The sequence below is a fragment of the Lethenteron reissneri genome, chromosome 21 (assembly GCF_015708825.2).
Source record: "Lethenteron reissneri isolate LAM-NWPU_2019-01 chromosome 21, ASM1570882v1, whole genome shotgun sequence".
NCBI classification, from domain to species: domain Eukaryota; kingdom Metazoa; phylum Chordata; class Hyperoartia; order Petromyzontiformes; family Petromyzontidae; genus Lethenteron; species Lethenteron reissneri.
In genome coordinates, this window is record NC_083799.1 from 16,001,573 (window position 1) to 16,024,955 (window position 23,383).

General features: G+C 47.0%; 1 protein-coding gene across 1 annotated transcript in view; it reads right to left on the reverse strand.

Annotated features, from left to right (window-relative positions):
* The window catches only part of LOC133345318 (tensin-3-like), a 120,898-nt gene extending 101,246 nt beyond the window's left edge, over positions 1 to 19,652 (reverse strand). The window contains 1 exon segment of the mRNA XM_061555979.1: positions 19,420 to 19,652. Within this exon segment, the coding sequence (XP_061411963.1) occupies positions 19,420 to 19,578 (159 nt within the window). The 5' untranslated portion in view covers positions 19,579 to 19,652.
* Between the last annotated feature and the right edge of the window lie 3,731 nt (positions 19,653 to 23,383).

The following is a 23,383-nucleotide window of genomic DNA, read 5'->3' on the forward strand; positions in this document are numbered from 1 at the left end:
GAGTGCTTATTCAACATCCAATAAAAGCAATTTGTTGCCTAGTGCTGCTCAGTAATGCGAAAGTTAATGGCAAGGGCCCATTAGGAAGATTAAAATAAAAAGTCACTGACGGACCGTGCCAAAAACATTTCTACCCCTGGGAAATCAGCGCGGCTCAAAACACACGCTCCCTCCACCCGAACGCATTCGAATGTGTGCGTGTTATGTCTGCAAGAAGTTACGCAATGCACTTGGCACATTGGTAGAGTTGCAAAGCCGTTGGAACAGATACTTTGAAGCGAAGGGGTTGTTGTTGATAGGTGGCTGCAGACTACTTGAGTGTCGTGGTAGAATGCCACGCCAGTGTGAGTTTGAGAATAAGTGTTTTATTCAATCGACAAATTACATTTAAAAAAAACACTGAAACCCCATTCGTGTTTTAATCACATCCACTTCAGAACTCGGTAACACGTAAGATGAACCTGGAATCAACAAATCATGTTCACAATAGGCATAATCTTCACCTGAAGACGGCTGCTTGCGTTGTAGCCGAAACGTCGTGAGAATTGTTTTATTATGTTTTATTTTTATTATTTTAATACTTCCTTTCTACGTGACTTTACCGAAAGAACCAAGAAGACACAATAGGCATGTTTTGCAGTGTCAAGGTAACCTCTGTACAAAGACAAAGATCCCCCATATAGCCTTTAACAGACTGTTATGGCAAGTGCTTTGGGCGAACACCTAAACAGGGCACACGAGGGCGTGGGTGGCCAGCACCTCGCCCTGCCCCCTTTGTATCCCTAGTGGCGATGTTTACACATCGCAGCAGGTACTAATGTGAGGCTGAGTAGACCTAGGGGAGGCCCAGGACAGTGTGATCACCACTACCCTACCGCTCCCCGCAAACCACTCTACTCACACACACACACGCACGCCAATCTCATCATGCTCATAAAAATCTCAGAGATTTGATTACGTTATTCATTTAAAGAATCTCGAGAGAGAAGCTGCATATCTCGAATTTAACTGATTGCAATATTGTCTGGTGGGGGGGGGGGGGGGGTTGAAACCCCCGTCTACCGAAAGGCAGCTATAAATATCAAGCCATCAATACAGCACTTTAAAATTAATGTTTGCTTTTTAAAATGCCATAATCAATTAAATCAGCAGTCAATGGTAACCGCGGGGTTCACAATTGGGCCACACTTGGGGTAAAATCGTTGTTTTCACGAACACGCGAGAGCCGACGCACCCCCCCCCCCCCCCCAATGGCAGTCGGTGCAAAATCAAAGCCATCGCTTTACCTGGGCCCCCTCCACGACTTGAAGGACGTTCGTGGCGGCTTTCGCGCTGAAATAAACGTCAGAATTTTAAATCCTGTACTGTGCAGGACAGAAACAAGTAATTTGCAGTGGCCTTTTGCTGGGGTTATTGCCAGGGCTTAATGTCAGCCGAACCCTCTCGAGATGCAAGTCCAGTGTGCTAACCATTCCCACTGCAGCAGTAGCAGCAGCTTCTTCCGACTCGCATTGGACGCACCGGCAACCTACGATCGCTGCTCACGTCCACGTAAGTAGCAGCGAGGCGTGCCCTTAGGTCAACAGTACAATTGTCAGAAGGCCACGCTCCATCAATATTTATTTTCATTCTGCGGTGTACGGTAGCAGGAGCCTAAACCTCTTCATGTGTTATGCCTACTAGGGTACAGCCTCGTGGACGAGCTTTCCGTCCATTAGAAGCATGGTTTGTCTATGTTGCTGCATCGATGAATGACGGATAACCGGCTGACCAGAACCTCTGACACAACATAATTAGTCAGCATCCGATTCCAGAGCAGTTCCACAACCAAACAGAGATGATAAAAGGAGACTGTTTACGAGGTCAAACAAGCGCAATTAAAAAGGGGAACTTGAAGAAAAACACATCCATCCTCGTGACGGGATATTTCATCTGAGCGCGAAAAACAAAACCTTCCACTGTTACATTTGACGTCCTTCCAGAGAAAACAAGACTTAGTGTCACGTACTACAACAGTGATTAAGCGGCCCAGGTCAGCCACCTGGTCCGCTAAGTGATTCTTGCCCGGGGCTTGTATTCGGACTCAGGGCCCACATGTGCCGTTCAAGTAACAGATCATTTGAACTTCAGATTAAAATTCGCGGTCTTTTGTCGATCCACTGCTGTCGAGACGAATGTCTACCTCCTCCTCCTCATGCCGTGCCGGCCACAAGGGGTTGAGCCACCGCAACTTAGTCCTGCCGCTCAATGCCGGAGACTGCTTGAGACGTCATTTAGTCTTTGACGTTGTTAATCTTGGCCGGGAATGAAACTCGGGTGGCAAGGCTCATGAATCAGGGTTGTTGTCAACCATTAACGCCACTGCTCCCCTAAGATGAGTTATGAGTACTAATTAGGGGTACCAATTCAAAATGTATTTCCGGGTTTCGTCCCAACAAATTAAAGTTATTACATTTCTCTACAACCAGCCAACACGATTATGGAACCGACGTCTCTTTCTCTTTATTTTTGTTTTTCTTCCCGGATCCACGGCGTCCCCCTTCCCCTCTCGCAGTGGAATTCGAGCGTCTACTTTCTCGATGCACATTTTATCTTTGCGTCCACATGTTTCTACTTCGCCATGTCAAAGCTGGCAACAAAAAAAACACCGCACTGGTTGTAAACGCTGCTTTGAAGGCACACTCATGTGCTTGCTTTTTTTTCATTTTCAAATTCGATTTTCCAGAAGCACTCTATTCCACTCTTGTTCACCTCTCCATTTCATAATCTTTATCCCAATCCGCCATCAATAATAACGACTAAATGTCATACTGCTGCACCTATGCAGTTTTACGTCTATAAATACGGCATGCCGTTTCAAATGTCATGCCCATAAGAGGCATTTGTAGTTCAGCAATACAGCAGCGCGTACGTCAGCCCCGTGTCATTTGTCGCTGAAGACTATTTCGAAAGTTTCTTTTCTTAGGGACCACACATTTCATACATCAGTTAACGACAAAAGGTTTCCCCTTAACAGCCGAGATAATCGGGGAGATATGTCGCTCAAAAGGGCAGCTTCTGAAAGAAAATGTAACTTTATGGAGGTCCTGTATGGCACAAGAAACAGTTTTGCACAGAGTTCAACTGTGAAGCCCACAGCCGAGTGGATGCGGTGACTCGGAGCCGCCTTCAGTCGGCCCACTGTGGACTCTAAGCCCCATTATCTCCCGTCCCCATTTTCATAAAGCCGGAGGAATGCTGCACAACATTTTGTAGAAAACCACCAAAATGTCACTACCCTACCCTTGGCTACATAACTTAAAATAATAATTGACGCCACAGTCATCGACAGACGGCGAAACAACTTTAACGCTCATTCGCCTGCTCCCATCTGCCTACAAAATAAATGCGAAAGGGGTATCATTTCAATGTAAAACATTTTATGGAGTTTTTTTTTATACCGTAAATGTTTGCTTCTTGAAGGGTCCAACTTGTGATTATAATCGCTTATGAGAAATGGAGCTTGTAGCCTTCTTCTGTTTCACTTCACAGTTACAAGTATTATTATTGTTGTGGCACATTGCCCTGTGTTGTTTGTTTGAAGTTCACTCCACGTTTACTGTTGTTCGTTGCTTTGTCTTTGAGATAGTGAAATGTTATTTTGCCACATTTATACATCCCGTTTCTTTTACTGCGACTGAATAAATGAGTTATAAAAATGGTGACGCATTACAAAGCGTGCGAATGTAAACAACACAAAACTTTACAACTAGATTGCATAGGGCGTTGATATATACACACGAGTAAGTATACTGTTGCTATTGGCCACTCAATTATTGAACATTACAATTGTGCATTCGCCATCCACCACGTGACGGACAGAACATCCTCGCTGGGTCGCGGCAATGCTTGGAGGGAGAGAGAGAGAAACTGCGAGAAGGGCTGCGTTCAGATGCAGCACTTGTCGTAGTTTGAAAAAAAAGAGCGAGAGGGAGAACGAGAGAGAGCGAGAAAGTGAGCGAGAGTGAGCGAGAGAGAGCGAGCGAGAGGGGAGGTACATAAAGGAAAGCATTAAAAAAACTAACAAAAACGAAATGATGAACGAAGCAAAGTGCCGACTACACCGAGCATCTTCTTGTTTCCTCTGATCGTAGAAAAGGGAGAGAGAAGAGAGCGAGAACTGTGCTTACGTGGGTATCAAAGCCACGTGGATTTGTCCTCTCTGCTGGTTGTGGTGTGACCGTCTCGCACCCCCGAATGAATCGTCACAGCAGAGGCCTCCTTGTAAGCGACGCATCATAAAGGAGGCAGAGAGACACAGGACTCGTGCACGTTTGCGGTAAAAAAAAAAATGAGGCAAAACAAATATTTTAAAAAGGGTGGATTTTTTTTTTACAAACTAAACCGTTACAGGTATTTTGCATGGGCAGGTGCAGGATGGGGGCCAGCGAGTCTTGAGTGAAGACTGAGTGTCCTCCCGGACCATCATGGATTTACGGCTCGTCCTAGCTGGGTTGTTTTTCCTCCGTCGAGAAGGCGTTTCCTCCTCCTGTGTCGCGCCATTAAGCTGACGGCGTGTGGGCGGTTGTCACCGATGCCGGGTAGAGGCACGCGGGCGACAGTCATGGGAAAATTAAGCCATTTGAAGATGACGAGTGGCCGTGCAATACCCGACCGCAAAACATTCCTCACGTCAAGCGGGTATTTGCGTTCAAGAAAAAAAAATTCCCCTCCGTTACCAATTTTTTTTTAAACTACCGATGAATGCCTAAGTTAAAACAAATTAACACTGTAATGTTTTAGAGTCTGACTATGTGTATTGTTTTCATGAAATGTACTTTTTTTAAATCTCTCCTTTGGGGCAGATTGGATGGTCTTGAAATGTATCAGCTGTCCCACATCACTTAAAATTAATGAGTAACCTAGCAAACACATCATGGCATCACGGGACATGAACAAGTAAGTTATTATTGTGAGTTATCAATTATGTCTAAGTGCTTAACTAACCCGCCATGCAACATAGGATTCGGGACATTGCATGCCTATGCTCACACACTGTCACCGCAAAGGGAAGTATATTTCAAATCGATTCTCTTCGCCGCGTCTAGATTTACCCCGAGGTTTTCCACTGAACCGGCGCACAAAGGAGACACTTCACGTGGCCCCCACTGCACTCACATCATCTTACCCCGTCAGGCAAGCTATGGGTCGCCTTCAAAACAACCTACGGTCCCTCCCCAAAAAATGCCCTGTAATTCCATTTGGACGCCGTCCACTGACTTTCGTCCTTTCATCCCCCCCCCTCCCGCCCGCGGAGAAAAAGTCCGTGCCCAGACCACCGCTGTGCCTGACGAGCTTATTGTGGTGGCCAGTTGAGCCGAAAGCCCCACGAACCAACTCGGCCACGTGGCAGATACATCCCCCGTACGTTGTAAACACCCTTTTACAGAATGCGGTATAAAAGAAGTACAGTTCTGTAATCACATTACCCAAAGGAATAACACATTATACATTTACCGTTTTAGAAATATGGAAGTCAGCCAGCGGTACGCGTGAAAGCCCTGCACCACGCGCATCGGTAGCCAGAAAGTCGAACAAGAGCGATTGCAGCTCGTGCACGTTGTGGGCAACTACACGTAGGGCCGGATGAAGGTCCTTGTAGGCCCTGGGCTCTTCTGCTTCGTAGGCCTTCGGTGGTATCTCTCTACAGCTGCTACTGGCCCCATGTCACTCCCGCCGCTGTCACGCCGCTTGTTTCACGCGTAGCAGCAACAGCAACGCCGCCTCGTCTCGCCTTGCCACTGCTCTCCATTGAGAATGAGATTGTGGGGGAAACACCATTTGAAGATGTTGCTGCTGATTTTGCAATGAAAACATCTTAAAATTTCATCTCCGGTGTTAATTTCGCTCAAAAGATTGACTCTGCCTCTTTGTACACACACTGTGCCTCTCCTTGCTATATAAATATATTTATTCCATAAGATATCTTGGTTAAGAAAAAAAAGGTATTATAAGAACAAAAACATGGTCGCATTTTTTTCCATAAGCCCTTTAGTTTTTTTGTAGATCCTAGGAGCACAGTGCCTACTGTGCCTATTGGATAATACGGCCCGGATTACAGGTTGCAATTATAGATGCACTCGCGAATACATGCTGCAGGTGAGCGACATGTGGGCTGGGACAGGACACGTCACGCTGGAAGGGACGATGGTGAAAAAGAAATAAGAACGGAGCGGCAGTCAAAGGAATGGAATGCATTGTGGAACACGTCCACAGTGGAGATGGAGCGATGACATTGGTTTGTGTGCGGGTGCCGGGTGGATTGTTGCATGGCAGGATCGTGGAAGGTGATGGTGGCTTGGGGAAGCCTTCGTCCAGCAGTGGATTGACCTTGGCTTATGATGATTACGGTGATGTGATGATGTGTTTTAATATTTGTATTCTGTAGTTTCAAGTTTATTTTGCTAAACTAAGTGAGAGCTCAAACGACCAGGAGGAGATCTAATTTGCAATAATGAATTAAATAGAATTTGGCGCAAAAACAACCAAGTAGAAATTACATGTTTTTTAACCACCTTACATAAGAAATAAAAGGCACACACATGAATCAACATTAAATTAAACATTTATTTCCTGGAATGAAAGTTTGCTCTTGAATATTTTTTTTAAATAAGTTAGAGAAACGTCAAAATTAATTTAATGTCATGTTTGCACTAGTCAATAAACAGACAAGGAGATGTATCAAACACGGCTTAATACAGCATTACAATAATTGCCTTTCATGTTAAGACAAGACAGTAAATGGACTGGTTACGTCACAAGCCCTACATTATTGGACCAAATATTTGCGTGCGCCAACTCAAAAATAATCCACACGCTTTAAGGTTAATCCACACTACGCCACAGTGAAGTAGGGACACTTTCCTGCATGTTGTATGACTCATTACATTTAATTCATCCACATTATCCTGGAGAATAAAAATAATATTTATTTTTCCAAAACCTTTGAGCACATTAATGACATTAAGGAAATGTAAAAAAAAATCACTATCTCTTGCCAAATAAAACACAAACCTCTCCAATATAAACCAGCTCAGTGTTGTCGATCACAATCCAACAGACTTCGGCAAAATTAAATTGTGTCAAAAGCCACAGCAGGATAAATACAACGTCAAATCAATTACACGGTTTCTATAGGAATGAACACAACACAGGCAAGACTGTCCCCAGCACGATTTGTTTTGCCTAACTGATATAAGCTGTCCTCCTTTCACCCAAAGGGAGATCCAAGCTCAAGCCCGCGAACGTGTGCTCAAATCTGAAATGTGTAGCTGTTGGGATTATTTAAAGTGCTTTAATTAAAATCTCTCGCAAAAGCTATTTAATTTAAAAGGGGTCTCACAAACCAACACACGTGGTTAACGGCATTCGTTACCGCAGCTATCCCAAATTTGGCTACATACCACAAATTTTAAATCATTCATAACCGTGTTTAGTGAAACTGCATTCTTCTTTAAATTAAGTGGTCTCTCGCCTGGTTTCAAAAAGCTTATTGATTTGGGGGTGGAATGTTCGTGCGGCGGTTAGCACGGTGCACTCTGAACCTGGTTGAACCGAGTTCAAATTATTTTCTCAATCTACCGCTGGACGAAGGCCCCCCCCTGCCCCCCCGTGTACTATGCCGGCCATGGGGGTTGTTTGCCCATATTTCATCACGCCGGTCGGTGCGGGTTGGTGAACGGAGCGCCCAGGACCGGTTCAGATGTCACTCTCCACTCACGTTAGCCCTGCATGGAAATCTCACGCATTTTTCCGGGTTCATAGTGCAGTGCATTCACCACCAGAGATAGTACCCAAACACAAAGTCTTTAACAGATGAGTGGGCCAAGTGCTGTTCGCGAGCCGCTATACGGCCAGCGTGGCACGTAAACGTTGATTGGTCGATACCTCACCCGGCCACCTTTGTGTCTCCAGTGCTCATGTTTTTACACCGTACGAAGTACTCATTTAAGGTCGAGTCGACCTAGGGGAAGCTCAGAACCGGTTCAGATATACATCACTTATTGGTTACGAGCTGGACTCGAACTCGGGTCGCCGCTGAACCACCGCTCTCCCCACACACACACGCGTTCCTACACACACACACGTTCCTACACACACCTACACGTTCCTACACACACACACGTTCCTACACACACACACGTTCCTACACACACACACGCACGTTCCTACACACACACACCTACACACACACACGTTCCTACACACACACAAGCACGTTCCTACACACACACACCTACACACACACACGTTCCTACACACACACACCTACACACACACACGTTCCTACACACACACACCTACACACACACACGTTCCTACACACACACACGTACGTTCCTACACACACACACCTACACACACACACGTTCCTACACACACACAAGCACGTTCCTACACACACACACCTACACACACGCACGTTCCTACACACACACACCTACACACACACACATTCCTACACACACACACGTTCCTACACACACACACGCACGTTCCTACACACACACACGTCCCTACACACACACACGTTCCTACACACACACGCACGTTCCTACACACACACACGTCCCTACACACACACACGTTCCTACACACACACACGTTCCTACACACACACACGTTCCTACACACACACACACGTTCCTACACACATACACGTTCCTACACACACACACGTTCCTACACACACCTACACACACACACACACCTACACACACCTACAGACACACACGTTCCTACACACATACACACGTTCCTACACACACACGTTCCTACACACACACACACGTTCCTACACACACACACACGCTCCCACACACACACACACACACGTTCCTACACACACCTACACACACACACACGTTCCTACACACACACACACATGTTCCTACACACACACACGCGTTCCTAAACACACATACGCGTTCCTACACACACACACGTTCCTACACACACACACACACGTTCCTACACACACAGACGTTCCTACACACACACACACGTTCCTACACACACACACACGTTCCTACACACACACACGTTCCTACACACACACGTCCCTACACACACACACCTACACACACATACGTTCCTACACACACACACGTTCCTACACACACACACACGTCCCTACACACACACACGTTCCTACACACACACACACACGTTCCTACACACACACACGTTCCTACACACACACACACGTTCCTACACACACACACACGTTCCTACACACACACACGTTCCTACACACACACACACGTCCCTACACACACACCCCTACACACACACACGTTCCTACACACACACGTTCCTACACACACACACACACGTTCCTACACACACACACACGTCCCTACACACACACACGTTCCTACACACACACACACGTTCCTACACACACACACGTTCCTACACACACACGTCCCTACACACACACACGTTCCTACACACACACACACGTTCCTACACACACACACACGTTCCTACACACACACACACACACGTTCCTACACATACACATGCGCGTGCGTACACACAATATAGTTCGCGGCTGGTTGGAGCGGGAAGAATGACTGGAACTCGAGAGAGTGACGGTGATGGGATTCGCGGCGTGACCGCGCCGTGGTGGGAGACGAAACGTCGCCAAGACAAACTGCGTCACTCTCGCCGGACTGAGCCGAGCGAGGCAGCGGCCCTCGCCAGAGACGGCCACAGGGCAGCAGGGGCAGCGGAAGCGGCTGCTGCCCTGGAGGAGAGACAAGAGGCGATGTTTAAAGAGCAGCCGGGGAGAGGCAATGATCGAGCGCGGGATCATTCTAAGGGCGCCACGACGGAGAGATGCGAACTACCTCGCCTGGTGTATCGGAGGGCGTGGGTTCGATCCCGACCCTGACAATGCCTGCTGCTGCATATTTGGAGTTTGCGTGTCTCTCTCTCTCTATCTCCCCGTGGTCGCGTAGATTTTTCTCCGGGTCTTCCGGTTTTCCCCTCCACGTTTAAAATCAACATCACGCCTTTAGAGTATTTGCCCGCTATACGTTGCCACACGATGAGCCACTTCCAGTGCGCTATCATTTGTGGTCATGTCGCATCTTAAAAGGAGCTACATAGCTCAATGGATCTTCTTACCTGGTAAAAACAACAACAACAACTTCGATTTAAAGCTTTTGTGACTGCAGGGATTCATCTTCTTGGTTCTTTTGGTAAAGTCACGTAGAAGGAAAATAATAAAATAATAAAAATAAAACATAATAAAATAATTCTCACGACGTTTCGGCCACAACGCAAGCAGCCGTCTTTAGGTGGAGAACAGCCGTCTTCAGGTGGAGAACAGGTCTGTCGACAGACCTGTTCTCCACCTGAAGACGGCTGCTTGCGTTGTGGCCGAAACGTCGTGAGAATTATTTTATTATGTTTTATTTTTATTATTTTATTATTTTCCTTCTACGTGACTTTACCGAAAGAACCAAGAACAACAACAACAGTAGCTTCTGGTTTAGTTCCAAGGGAGGCAGTGCTGTAACTACGAAGCGCATCTTCTTCCCTGCTGAACTCGAGTGCCCCCCCCGCTTCACCCCACTTCACCCCCCCCCCCCCGCTTCACCCCACTTCACCCCACCGCTTCACCCCACCCCCTCCGGGAGGGTGGATGAGAACACGGAGCTCCAGGGAGCGTCGTCGCTACGTGCGACGAAGCCTCGGGCTTCTCGCTCGCAGCGCGGCCCCTGCGCTCATCTCGGCCATGTCGACGCCGAGTCGTGAATCCGTTGCACGAATTTTGTTTTGTTTTTTCGCAAAAATGACTCCCGCGTATTTTCGCTAACCGAGTTGGTTTTTAATTCGTGCACTTGTTGTGACCGTAAATGGCCTCCCGCGGAGGTTAGGAATTAATGATTTCCATTAATTGATAGGTTTCTTATATCGATACATTAATGGGGATTCTTAAGTGTGCTTGCGAATCGAGGGCACTTTGGGGATTACATGCACAGGGGGCTCATTAATATTTCATATATATAAAAAACATATTTCAATCTGTACATGTAACTAAAATTAACATAAAAACACGGCTCACGGACCCATAACGAAGTTCTTTTGACAACCTGCAGCTACGAGTCGTGAAACGCCCGCGATACACAAATGAAGATTAACGACGGAGAAATACATGGCAATTAGTGCACGAGCACAGCATGCGGTTATTCTCAGCAAGAAGAGAACGTATCGAGGCTGACCCCCCTCCCCCCTTAACCTCTTGATAACCTCCCGAACCCCAATAAAAGCATCGACCTTTGGCTTTGAGCGGAGACCAATTGATTTGTGTACAGGCATGGCTAGGATTCCAGAAAGGCCAAGGCGGCAGCGGTAGTAATGCGTTGCAGATGTGGCCAAGGTTGCCGTCCTCGGAGGATGAAAAAGAGCACGTTCTTCCCATCAGTGCCATCATTTGGATCATCCTCCCGTTACTCGCCATGCCCTCTGCTCTCCTCTCACGCTCCAAGCACCACCACTCTCGAACGCAGAGTTTCCCAAACTCCAGTTCTCGCGACCTAAAACACTACGTCTTTCTGCGTTCAAATTCACTCGATCCAAGCTGCACGCGCCGTATGATTGTTAAACATACGTTCCACGTGACGCGCTAAGCAATTAACGCTGTCTGCGTAACGCGGAACACGTGTCCACACACGCACACACGTGTACACACACGCACACACGTGTACACACACGCACACACGTGTACACACATGTGTACACGTGTACACACGTGTACACACACGCACCCCGAGATCTCAATATCAATCTGAATCGCCACTTTTAGCGCAGTTTAAAAAAAAGATGCGTTGTTTTATTTCAGAAGTCAGAACATAGCAGCCAATGATTAACGCGTATTCTTATTATCTTCCCATGCCATATCTATGGCCAGGAGAGCAGCGAGGCGCAGTGGAGAGCGAACTGCGCGGTGAGGTATGGTCAAAGACAGCAATCCCCTACGACCAACATTGAGAGGGGAAGCCTTTAACTTTCCACTATCGCAAGGCTACGTTCAGTGTACTTGACATGATAATAAAACTGTGTAATAAATGTAATTGCATTGATGCATCGATATAAAAAAAAATGTCATATCCCTTTAGAAATTACTGCATCTGCTTCAGACGTGATATATTGGCTGTGTCACTGGGACACGAATCTCTGATGTATAAATTGTACGTATCTGTTCCTATCGCTACAAAGTGGATGACGCATTGATTACGCTCGCTCAGATCCAGTTCTGTGGCATTCGCTTCGAAGAGCTCATGCCCAGAAAATGCGTAATGTAATGGTCCTGTGCTCTGGAATAAGGTCGCATCAATTACAGGAACAGCATGCCCTATGAGTCATGTTCTCGAAATATTGCATTAGATTCACTCTGATGTGTTTGCACAACGCTCTCATGCAATGCTTCTGAAATTAAATTTGGCACAATTGTCCATTATTACATTAAGTGCGTCTAATTTGTGGTGTTATGTGGAACATACTTAATTTTAATGCACGAAGTTCGGAAGATGAAAGGATAATAATATTAAAATAAAATGTTCTCCGCCTGCTGATAGTTGTGAAAGCACACGAGTGCTGGGCTTCACGCACTGCACTATGGACCAGGGAATCTGAGTTCAAATTCCGGCCACGGCGAACATCAGTGGCGAGTGACATTGAGTCTCGTGCTGGTCCTTGGCTCCCCTCCACCCCCTCCACCCCCTCCACCCCCACCAACCCGCACTCACCAGCATGGTGAAATATGGTCATACAACCCCGATGACTGACACGGCATGGCGAGGCGGTATGCATCCAGCAGTGGATTAACAACAGACTGAAAATTATTATTTATTGTTACTGCGTGCCATCTGCACCGCAACGTTTCATCTGATTGAGCAGCAAAAACAGGCTCGGCTAACCGTGGCCGGTTTCTCATGCTTCTTCCAGCAAGCGTCAAACAAACACAGAGCGGAGGATGTGACAGATTTACAAGGCTGCAAGCCTCCCTGGACACACACGGTGCAGTGCCCCACGTGTAGACCGGCAGTGGGATACCGACACGCTGAAGCCTTTCCCAACGACACTAATCTTGCCCCTCCCGTCGACACTGAGTAGACAAGGCAAAAATACTGGTAATGTCGCGTGACCCCCGAACGAGGGATCATCGTTTTGGGATGGGAGATGGCTGCGATTTAAAAAAAAAAGAACATATATCCGTGTGTATTTTTTTATGACTTATGCCCAGTCATTTGTCAAATTCACGGGGTCAAAGTTCTTCAGCAAGAACTATTGGAATGGGGAAGCCCAGAAGGCTATGATGTCAAATTATATAAATATTTACAATTCGAAAAATGAGTTCCCTGGCTTTATTGTTACAGAGTTAGAACCACGTTCCAAAATAAATATATAACAGCATCTAAACTCGTTCAATTCGATGAATAATTTATATTTATACAATCATCACAATAATTTTTGGTTTCTAATGCACAAGCGGAGGTATGCATCGAGTTTTGGATAATAAGTTGCGTAAAACTTGACAACGCGTGATGATATGAAACATTCACAAATGTTGTATAGGAAAGGAGAAATAGCCACAGCAAGAGAGTGTGCGTCTGCTGAGGATGCTCGGGTGAGCTGCTGGATAATTGCGTTGCAGGTGCGAGCTCATCAGGTGACATCCAACCCCGACCTTTCACCTTCCGCCTGCCTCGTGATGGCCAACAACGGCTTCCGGGCAGGTGCTCAACCCACGCCAGTGGGCACGGGCGGATCACAAGCCAGGGGGGAAACCTCCTGGTAGAATGACAACAAACACAGCCACGTCCGACACAAACACCCCCTCCCCGCCTGCTTCCGCCCGCCACTCATCCGCCTGCAACAGCCACCTGTTCTGGTCGTCCCAGGGATCATCCCCTTTTTGAAGTCCCTGTCCTGGAAAATCTCTGTCGGTATTTAGATATGCTTTTCCTTCTCGTGACACATCCCCATGTATTGTATCTCAGAGGTGACAACCGTACAGCCAGGTCCCCTTCGTCATGGTTGTTGTGAACTTCATAGCTCTGCGTTGGCATGTTTTCATGTATGTAAAAGACACGTTTTAATTGTCTGGATAAGCGCAATAAGCAATTTTAGGAATTCCTTCATTTCATACAATGAAGGTGCATTGCATCTCGTGACTTCGCTGTGTGCTCGCACATACAACGTAAGCATGACTATAACACAACTTGAAAATCAAGTGTGTAAAGATACACACATACACACGTGGGTTAAAATAGAGACCAGTGGTCTGCCCCTAATGTCCCCTTGTAGTAACATTGCAGGTGTTTGGCCTCCTACAGCTTCCCCTTGAATAACATCTCATTTTACACCCACACCCAAACGTTATTGTGGACCCACAATGTAGACTTGCATCATTCCCATACACCAGAGGTCCGTCAGAAGTATGCAGTATCCTGTAAGAAAGCTCAACACAGCAATACCGGTACCACACCTCGGCCACAAATCAACTGGCACCACCTGAGCACAGACGCCAATCCTGGACAAGTGGCAGACCCTAGGCATATCGAGGGCCTCTTAAATATAAGACTTTATGCAATTACTGTGAGGAGCGGTGGCGCAGCGGTTAGCGCAGTGGGCTTTGAACATGACGACCTAATCAGTTCACATATCACTGGTGATATGTGAACTGATCCTCGATGACCTCCCCTTCCCCGATCCACAATGACCAGCATGGTGAAGTATGGTGAAACGGTCGCCATGACTGACACATTGTCGGGATGTCTTCATCCAGCAGTGGATTTACATGGGCTGAGTGCACACGAATACTGTAGGTCATAAGAAATCCTACCGAGTGTAACTATGCAGAGGGTTATAGTTATTTTAAAACTGGCATTGCAACATTGCAATTATGTATTCTATAAGTGAGTATTTTAGCCATTATCATTAATCATATCTATATTTATTCATCATTTTCAGATGACATTTTAAAATTGATTTTTTTTACTGAATTGAGACAAAGCATAGTTGATGAATGTTCAAAGATTACAACTTTAATCTCTTTTTAAAAATCCTGAATTAATTTAAAAACAGAATTCCTGCATGCATTGATGTTCATTGAAGTCAGTTTGAACATTTGTTAACTTAAATTAATTAACTCTGTGATCTGTTGAAATCAATAAAATAATCCGATGTGTCCTGACTTTTGGGCCACCCTATAGTCCATGAAATATTCTGAACTTCAAATAAACAAATACAATCAACAGACACCGTAATGAGACATGACTATACACACTTCTGGAAGGCACGGCAAGATAAAATAATACAATAAAACAAAAAACACGCCTTAATGTTACAAGCCTTAATGTCTGATCAACAACTAACATTCAGTCTGAAAAACACCGCCACAACCTATGCAGTGCTTCGGACATAATCCCTGCGGTACCGTCATCAGAAGGAAGGAAACATGCAGCAGCAGCAGAAGGAAGAACGCAGCTTTCAGACTGGGACAATGAAGCCACACTTTGCAATCTGAGATGCGCAACTTGGAGAAGAGGAAGTTGGAAACGCAAACCCCAGGGTCACTGAATGGAGGCATAGTCTGCCCCACAATAACTTGCGTGTAGCACCGAATAAAGGAAGCATTTTACCAAGTCTATAAACCGACCAAAAAATTATCACAGTATCGTGTAAATGAATAAACTGATGATCAGCTGCGCGCCAGTGGCATGGCGAAGTTGGCGTGGGCCCCGGTGCCAGGGGATGAGAGGGCCCCTCCCCCTGTCCAGCTCCCTTCTTCTTTCGTGGCCCGGCATCTGGGGGCCCTTCAGCCCTTGGGTACCAGCGCAGTTGCACCGCCTGCGCACTCCATTGTTACGCCACTCCCATAGATACAGTACATATGCATTCTATACCCAGTGTCACCGATGCTGTTGAAATCTCATTGATTTGAGCAGCAGGTCACGCGGTATGACTACCGGACTGCTGTGGGCTAGCACGGTCACTATTCTATTCTTGCATATGGCAGCAAAATGTTCAGGAGCTAATTGTCAATAGTTGAGGTCCGTTGGCCACGGACAAGTGGCATCGGGAGAGAGTTCGTGCAGTTTTGCTGTTCTACCTCCTCCGTTGCAGGAACACAGGCTACAGTGAGTTTCGTAAATGGGCCAGAGTTTTGGTGCCATCGCGACAATCGCACTGCGGATGTATTTAATTTTCCACGTAATGGGGCTAGAACTGACAGAGGCCATGGCTCGTTTGAAATCTGTTTCCATTGCCTTTGTGTTAATTATTGCTATACCACTGATAGAATGTTGATAAACATGTTATTGTATAATGGAGCTAACCCCTTCATGTCATGGTTTTAAAAACCATAGCCCCCCCCGCCACCAGCTAAACATTTCTGGCGCCAACACAGATGAGTAAAGTCCAGAGTCTGCTTTGCGGCTGGAGGTAAAATAAACTCCACCACCGTGGCGGGCAATGTGCTGCTGATGCTGGTGAAACCAGGAGACTTGCCGTAATGAATTATTAACAGCGTATGAAAGCAGATATTCATACATTGGTAAACAAAAAATGTCCGAGCTATTTTATAATAGTTTGAATCTGTAAGCGTGTAGGTAAAATGTGCACTGTGGTGTAGGCATCTATATGTATACTTAATCAATTATGCAGGAATATGAAAGTAACATTTCAATATTTTCTCAGAATTGTTGAAACAATATTTCACAGCCTTGGCAAAGATCGAGTTTTCAGTTAAATAAAATGTAAACATTTGTCAATACATCGTGGTCATGTAGTTTGGTGACTTAAGCGTTCAAACGCGATTTAAAATCGGGCATCGCCCTTTTACCGCTCTCCAACCTCCAATATAAACAAATTTATACAAATCTTCGCATAAACTTCAGATTCGTTCAGCTCTGTTCATTTTCTTGCCCCAACGGAGCCGGTGACATTGGCCCCACTGTGAGTCGCCGCATATTTTTTTTTATTGCCGAATAATTGTGAAAGCGCAGCACCAAGCAAGAGGCCCTCTTCGTGCCTAAACCCATTAACTCTGCCATTCAAAGTCTCCTGACTGCTGCCGACAAAGAACCCAATTTTACATGGTCCTGGCCTCCGCAGCTGCGCACTTCAGTGTAACCGCATTTCAATGGCACTAAAAGCCTCTGAGGGGAGAGGAAAAATATGATTCCTCCTGCGAGAGGCCAAAAGGAGGTGGAGAGAAAAAAGAATCCCCGCTCGGTCACTGAAGCTTGCACGGGTGCCCACCGCACACTGGGCCCCCATTGAGGGTCAGGAATTTGGCAATGCGAGACATTTCCTCGCAGCAGGCAAGTGCCAGCCTTCATTCCAGCCAAGAGGGAGCCTGCCATTCTAGCCCGCGTCCCCAGCAGCAGCAGCAGGGGCCTTTACTGCCGCTTGCCGTAAATAGCCAGCGCCGGCAACGTGCGCAAGCAGCCAGCCAAAAAACGGAAAGAACGGCACCGCATAGGTAGTCGGTATTCTTGTTGTATTTATTGTCATTCACCCCAAAATTGCGTCGCACAACGCTGCACAATCCACAACACACACGGAGGTGGATAAATATATTGAGACTTTTTCAGCCAATTATATTATTAAGCGTTCATACATTTGGGAGGAAACCAGACCACCTGTAACAAACCCATGCATGTGAGGGAACAACGCCACCCTATACAAATGGAACAGATAGAGATGAGTCCACACTTGCTGCAGCGCCTTCTCCTGGCCGGTCAGGGTATGGCACCTCAATACCCACGAGAAGGGAGTTCACAACGTCCGCGCGATGCGCCAACCCTCGCTGCCTCCATAGAGCTGGACTACAGGCCACGTGCAGTACAGCCACCACCACCCAACCGGAGACCCTGGGGAGTGTGGCCACTGCTGCAGCGGAGTTATTGTGGAGGAGGGAGGGGGCTAGGGGCTGTTCGGATACCAGAACAGCAGAGAGTTCAGGGCTTACGCAGCTGCTGACACCGTTTCGAGGCAGCTGTCAATGCTGCACAACGCCACAAATAAAAAATAATTATGCAGTGTCTTTATTGTGCTGTCACTATTTATAGAGCTGTTCGTTTGTGGTGGGAATGCCGCCACGGAAACGCAGAGTTCGCTGGTTGAACTACGAAACATTTTTTTTTATTTTACCAAGTAAGGCCCGTTGAGCTATATAGATCTTTTTCAGAAGCAACCTGGCCACAGATGATTGCTCAACGAAGTGGCTCACCACGTGAAAATGCATAGCAGTCAAAAACTCGTGTTTCTAAATGTGGCGAGAAAAACCGGAGGACTCGGAGAAAAATCAGCGCGACCACGGGGAGAGAGAGAGACACACAAACTCCAAATATACAGGACATCAGCGTCGGGTCGAAACCACAATCTCCTGCATGCCAGCAGTTAACATGTCGCCACCGCGACTATTGTAAAAGTGGTGCACATGCATGAACTCTCCACCCACCTCTGTCCACCCGGCAGTCTAAATGGGTGCATCACAGGAAGTTGAAATGTCAGGGTTGTACGTGATGAGGTGAATCTAAGAAGTGTGGCCAGCGTGAAAGAGTAGGCCAAAACACCCTCGAGATTTCCCTCTCGTGAAGGCCGTTCTGCTAGCAGTGGTACGAGCCATCGCTTGCAAGCCTGCGCCTCTAACTGTTGTCACATTTACGTCATGTAATAAATAGTTTACTTTATTTTAGCCGTTCCAACTCCCGTCTCAACATTTCACGCGTGTATCTTTTCACGTATACAATTAAGCGTTTCCAAACGTTAAAACCAACGATTCTAAATTTTGAGACGCGAGATGGAAGATTGCTCCGAGAAAGCTGGGTTGCAGAACCCTGACTGGTAACAGTTAAAAGCCACGTGGTACCGCAGGTGCGGCCTCAGAGCGAGCGCCTTGCTACACCGCACCATTCTGGGCAAATATTGACGTCATCAACTCTTGATTTACTCGCAGAGTCAAGAACAAAACCCCTCTGTGCGTTATTTTGCCCTTAAAGTCACGCATTTTAGCGGCCGGAGCGTGCACACAAAAAAAAATAACAACGGCGTTATTCATGGCCGGTGACCAACAGAATTGCACAAACCTGTCGGTGCTATTGTGTGTACTCGCACACAGAACGTCACTTTGCAGCCCGGTGGGTTGTTCGCGTTCTGAAATACGGCTGAGGAATCTCGCGTGGCGGCAGAGACCGGTCTGCCGCAATCCGCGGCCCGGCGATCATCACAGCAGTCACAAGTGCATTGCGAACAGCGATCTTTCTCACGTCAGAGCGCGCGCCCGTTCAGCACGAGGTGTAACACCGCTATCGACGATGCCGATATGAATTTGATCGGTGCGCCGCCTCCGAGTACCTTGAGAAGCTGCCTTCGCTCATCCTTCTTCCTCTTCTTCCTCCCTCTCTTCCCCTTCCCCTTGGCTGCCAGAGATGCTTCGCTCTGATGGTCCGGTCTGCCGGGGGTGTCCTCCTCCTCCTCCTCCTCGCAGCAGGTGAAGCTCACCGTGCAACCCATGGGGTTCCCCGTGCGTCGCTCACCGCCCCCACGGGAACACCTGGACGCCGAGGAGCAGCTTCTCCCCAGGCTCTCCGCGTTAACAATCAGCTGGCTCGGCAAACCTCCCCTCACCCCTCCACACCTCCTCCCACGCCGCTTGTGTGGCGTTTTTTTTTAAAATCCCTTCCTTTCAAAAATAAAACATGTCCAAAGATTTGGACAGCTACCAACGCAGCGCGATTATTAACGGTGCCTCTCCGCCACGCGCACCCCTCTCGTGCTCGGCATATCGAGCCGCGCTGGGGGGCTTTGCATTTTCATTACCCACACTGCCACCCTGGCACTGGGGGAAAAAAACAGGTGGCAGCACTATTTTGCTCTCACCATTCCCCCTCCTACTTTGGTGCCCTCCCTCTCTCTCTCTTCTCCGTGTTCTTCTCCCTCGACTTATTTTGCTCTCTCCCTCCCTCTCTTCCTCTCTCTCTCTCTCTCCCTCTCCCAGTTTTCTCCTGCTGCCCACTGCGTCTAGGCAAGTCCGTTGTGTTGGATCGGTCGGCGTTATTGTCGAAAATAATTTAATGTCCAAAGTCATGCGCTGGCAGTGCACATGTGTGCACACACGTGCGTGTGTGTGTTTGCGTGCGTGCGTAGGAGGGAGGGTTTGCTGCCGTCACTGCGCTGGCGATCTCCGCTGTGCACGGCAGCAAGAAAGGAAACCAGAGCCATGCCAAAGTCACTCTTCCAAAGTGCGCCACTGCGAAAGCGGCTCACTGCCCCCCCTCCCCTCCCTCTCCCGCCCTCTATACAAGGGCACAAAAAGCCACTTTTGGCATTTGTTGACCAAGGGCCAGGAGGTTCATTTGCTGTGATAGTTGATCCGTTGAGAGAAGACCATTTAATTTGAAAATGATTTTCGTTTTTATTTAAACATCGCTTGATTCTCTTCAATATGACAAATTATGCAACATTTCAAAGAAATACAAATGCAATTAAAGGTCAGGTTAAGTATAAACTTTCGATTATTTGGCTCTTCTCACAGTGAGGAAATACATTTTAAATCACACCCTCCAAATGAATCTTCGGACGTCTTTTAAGATTCGCCAAATAAAAAATGCAACGAGACTGAACACCGCCAGTCCACCCCTCTTGCTTTCCCGGTGGAGGCCTTTATTTAGCCATTTACAAAATTGCCATTGGCGGATTTGAGTTTCCACATGCCGGGCAGACACGGCGCGCGATATCCCCTTTCGTCCCCAACAGCGAAGCCGCGAGGCAACGCCACGAGTCCGCGTCAGAAAGAAAACCTCCAAAATCAAAGTCTTCCGCTCACGCTCTGCGCTTCTCCACCATTTGTGTGCGGGCAACCGTAAAACCCGAATTCCACCGACGACACTCGGGCTCAGGAGGAATATTTCTGGGGCAGGACACTCTCGGTCACTGACCCACTTGGGAATCTAAGCAGCGAGGGAGGTTAAATCAGGCATCCCTGCCGCACTGCTGTCACCGACACGGAAATTCAATCCCAGTGGGAGTGTAATTGGGTTTGGAGGATATCTCCTCCTCGGTTATCTCAGTGCTGTATGGTTTAGTTTTAAAAATAAATATTTTGACATCCAAAGTATTTGAGATTGCACTCGATTTCTCGTCGGGGGGGGCGGGTGGTGGAGAGGTGTTCATTTGCAGTACTTTGGTGAAGAATACATCCAACAATTTTGAACTGTGATTTGTTATTTTATCACCTGGAAAATTACATATCCATGTATACCATGTGCAAGGACTTCATTTTACTACCATTAGACAATACATTGTTTCATGAGACTACAAATAATCCGGAGGTAATCGAAACCCCAGGATTTTAAACTTTACAAAGAAGTTAACCCAAGCTGCCAATGTAACTACCAATATATTTAAATAGGCGGTGCCTTTCGATCTAAAGCTTTCGTAACTGCAGGGATTCATCTTCTTGGTTCTTTCGGTAAAGTCACGTAGAAGGGAAATAATAAAACAATAAAAATAAAACATAATAAAATAATTCTCACGACGTTTCGGCCACAACGCAAGCAGCCGTCCTCAGGTGAAGAACAGGTCTGTCGGAAAGACAGCGTCTGAATGACGTCTGAATGACGCTGTCTTTCCGACAGACCTGTTCTTCACATGAGGACGGCTGCTTGCAATGTGACCGAAACGTCGTGAGAATTATTTTATTATGTTTTATTTTTATTATTTTATTATTTCCCTTCTACGTGACTTTACCGAAAGAACCAAGAAGAGGCAGTGCCTTCACATTGTACACACATTTGCCAAGCCACTGCTGGGTGAGGGCATCTCCATGCCATGCGGGGTGTGGGAGTCATTCGAACGCGCTTCAACGTCGGTTCGATGAAAGTGGGGAGCATGGACATGAGAGGATAGTAGAGTACAATAGATTGTTGTAGACAGTCCTTTGTCACCCATAACGTAGGTGCACTTGGACACGGACAGATGAATAGTGAGGTCACCCAGTGAACTCAATTGTGCAACAGATTGAATGAAGTCAATGATTAATTTCCTGTCGGCTCAGAGTAATTTCTTAATGAAATTACCTCAGCATTCGAGTGCTGTGAAGTGTAAGTTAAAGACCATGTTACATTACTTACGAAAGTAGAACGCTGTATTTTAGTTTAATAACTACGAGCTCAAATTTAAATATTGCGAAACCTGGGACAAACGCGGTGGAAAATTCACCCCCTCATCGTGTCACCCACGTCTCACATTCATAGTGTCACCCACGTCTCTCATTCATTGTGTCACCCACGTCTCTCATTCATAGTGTCACCCACGTCTCTCATTCATAGTGTCACCCACGTCTCTCATTCACAGTGTCACCCACGTCTCTCATTCACAGTGTCACCCACGTCTCTCATTCACAGTGTCACCCACGTCTCTCATTCATAGTGTCACCCACGTCTCTCATTCATAGTGTCACCCAGGTCTCACATTCATAGTGTTACCCACGTCTCTCATTCATAGTGTCACCCATGTCTCTCATTCACAGTGTCACCCACGTCTCTCATTCACAGTGTCACCCACGTCTCTCATTCATAGTGTCACCCACGTCTCTCATTCATAGTGTCACCCACGTCTCACATTCATAGTGTTACCCACGTCTCTCATTCATAGTGTCACCCACGTCTCACATTCATAGTGTCACCCACGTCTCTCATTCACAGTGTCACCCACGTCTCTCATTCACAGTGTCACCCACGTCTCTCATTCATAGTGTCACCCACGTCTCTCATTCATAGTGTCACCCACGTCTCACATTCATAGTGTCACCCACGTCTCTCATTCACAGTGTCACCCACGTCTCTCATTCACAGTGTCACCCACGTCTCTCATTCATAGTGTTACCCACGTCTCTCATTCATAGTGTCACCCACGTCTCACATTCATAGTGTCACCCACGTCTCTCATTCACAGTGTCACCCACGTCTCTCATTCACAGTGTCACCCACGTCTCTCATTCACAGTGTCACCCACGTCTCTCATTCATAGTGTCACCCACGTCTCTCATTCACAGTGTCACCCACGTCTCTCATTCACAGTGTCACCCACGTCTCTCATTCATAGTGTCACCCACGTCTCTCATTCATAGTGTCACCCACGTCTCACATTCATAGTGTTACCCACGTCTCTCATTCATAGTGTCACCCACGTCTCACATTCATAGTGTCACCCACGTCTCTCATTCATAGTGTCACCCACGTCTCTCATTCACAGTGTCACCCACGTCTATCATTCATAGTGTCACCCACGTCTCTCATTCACAGTGTCACTCACGTCT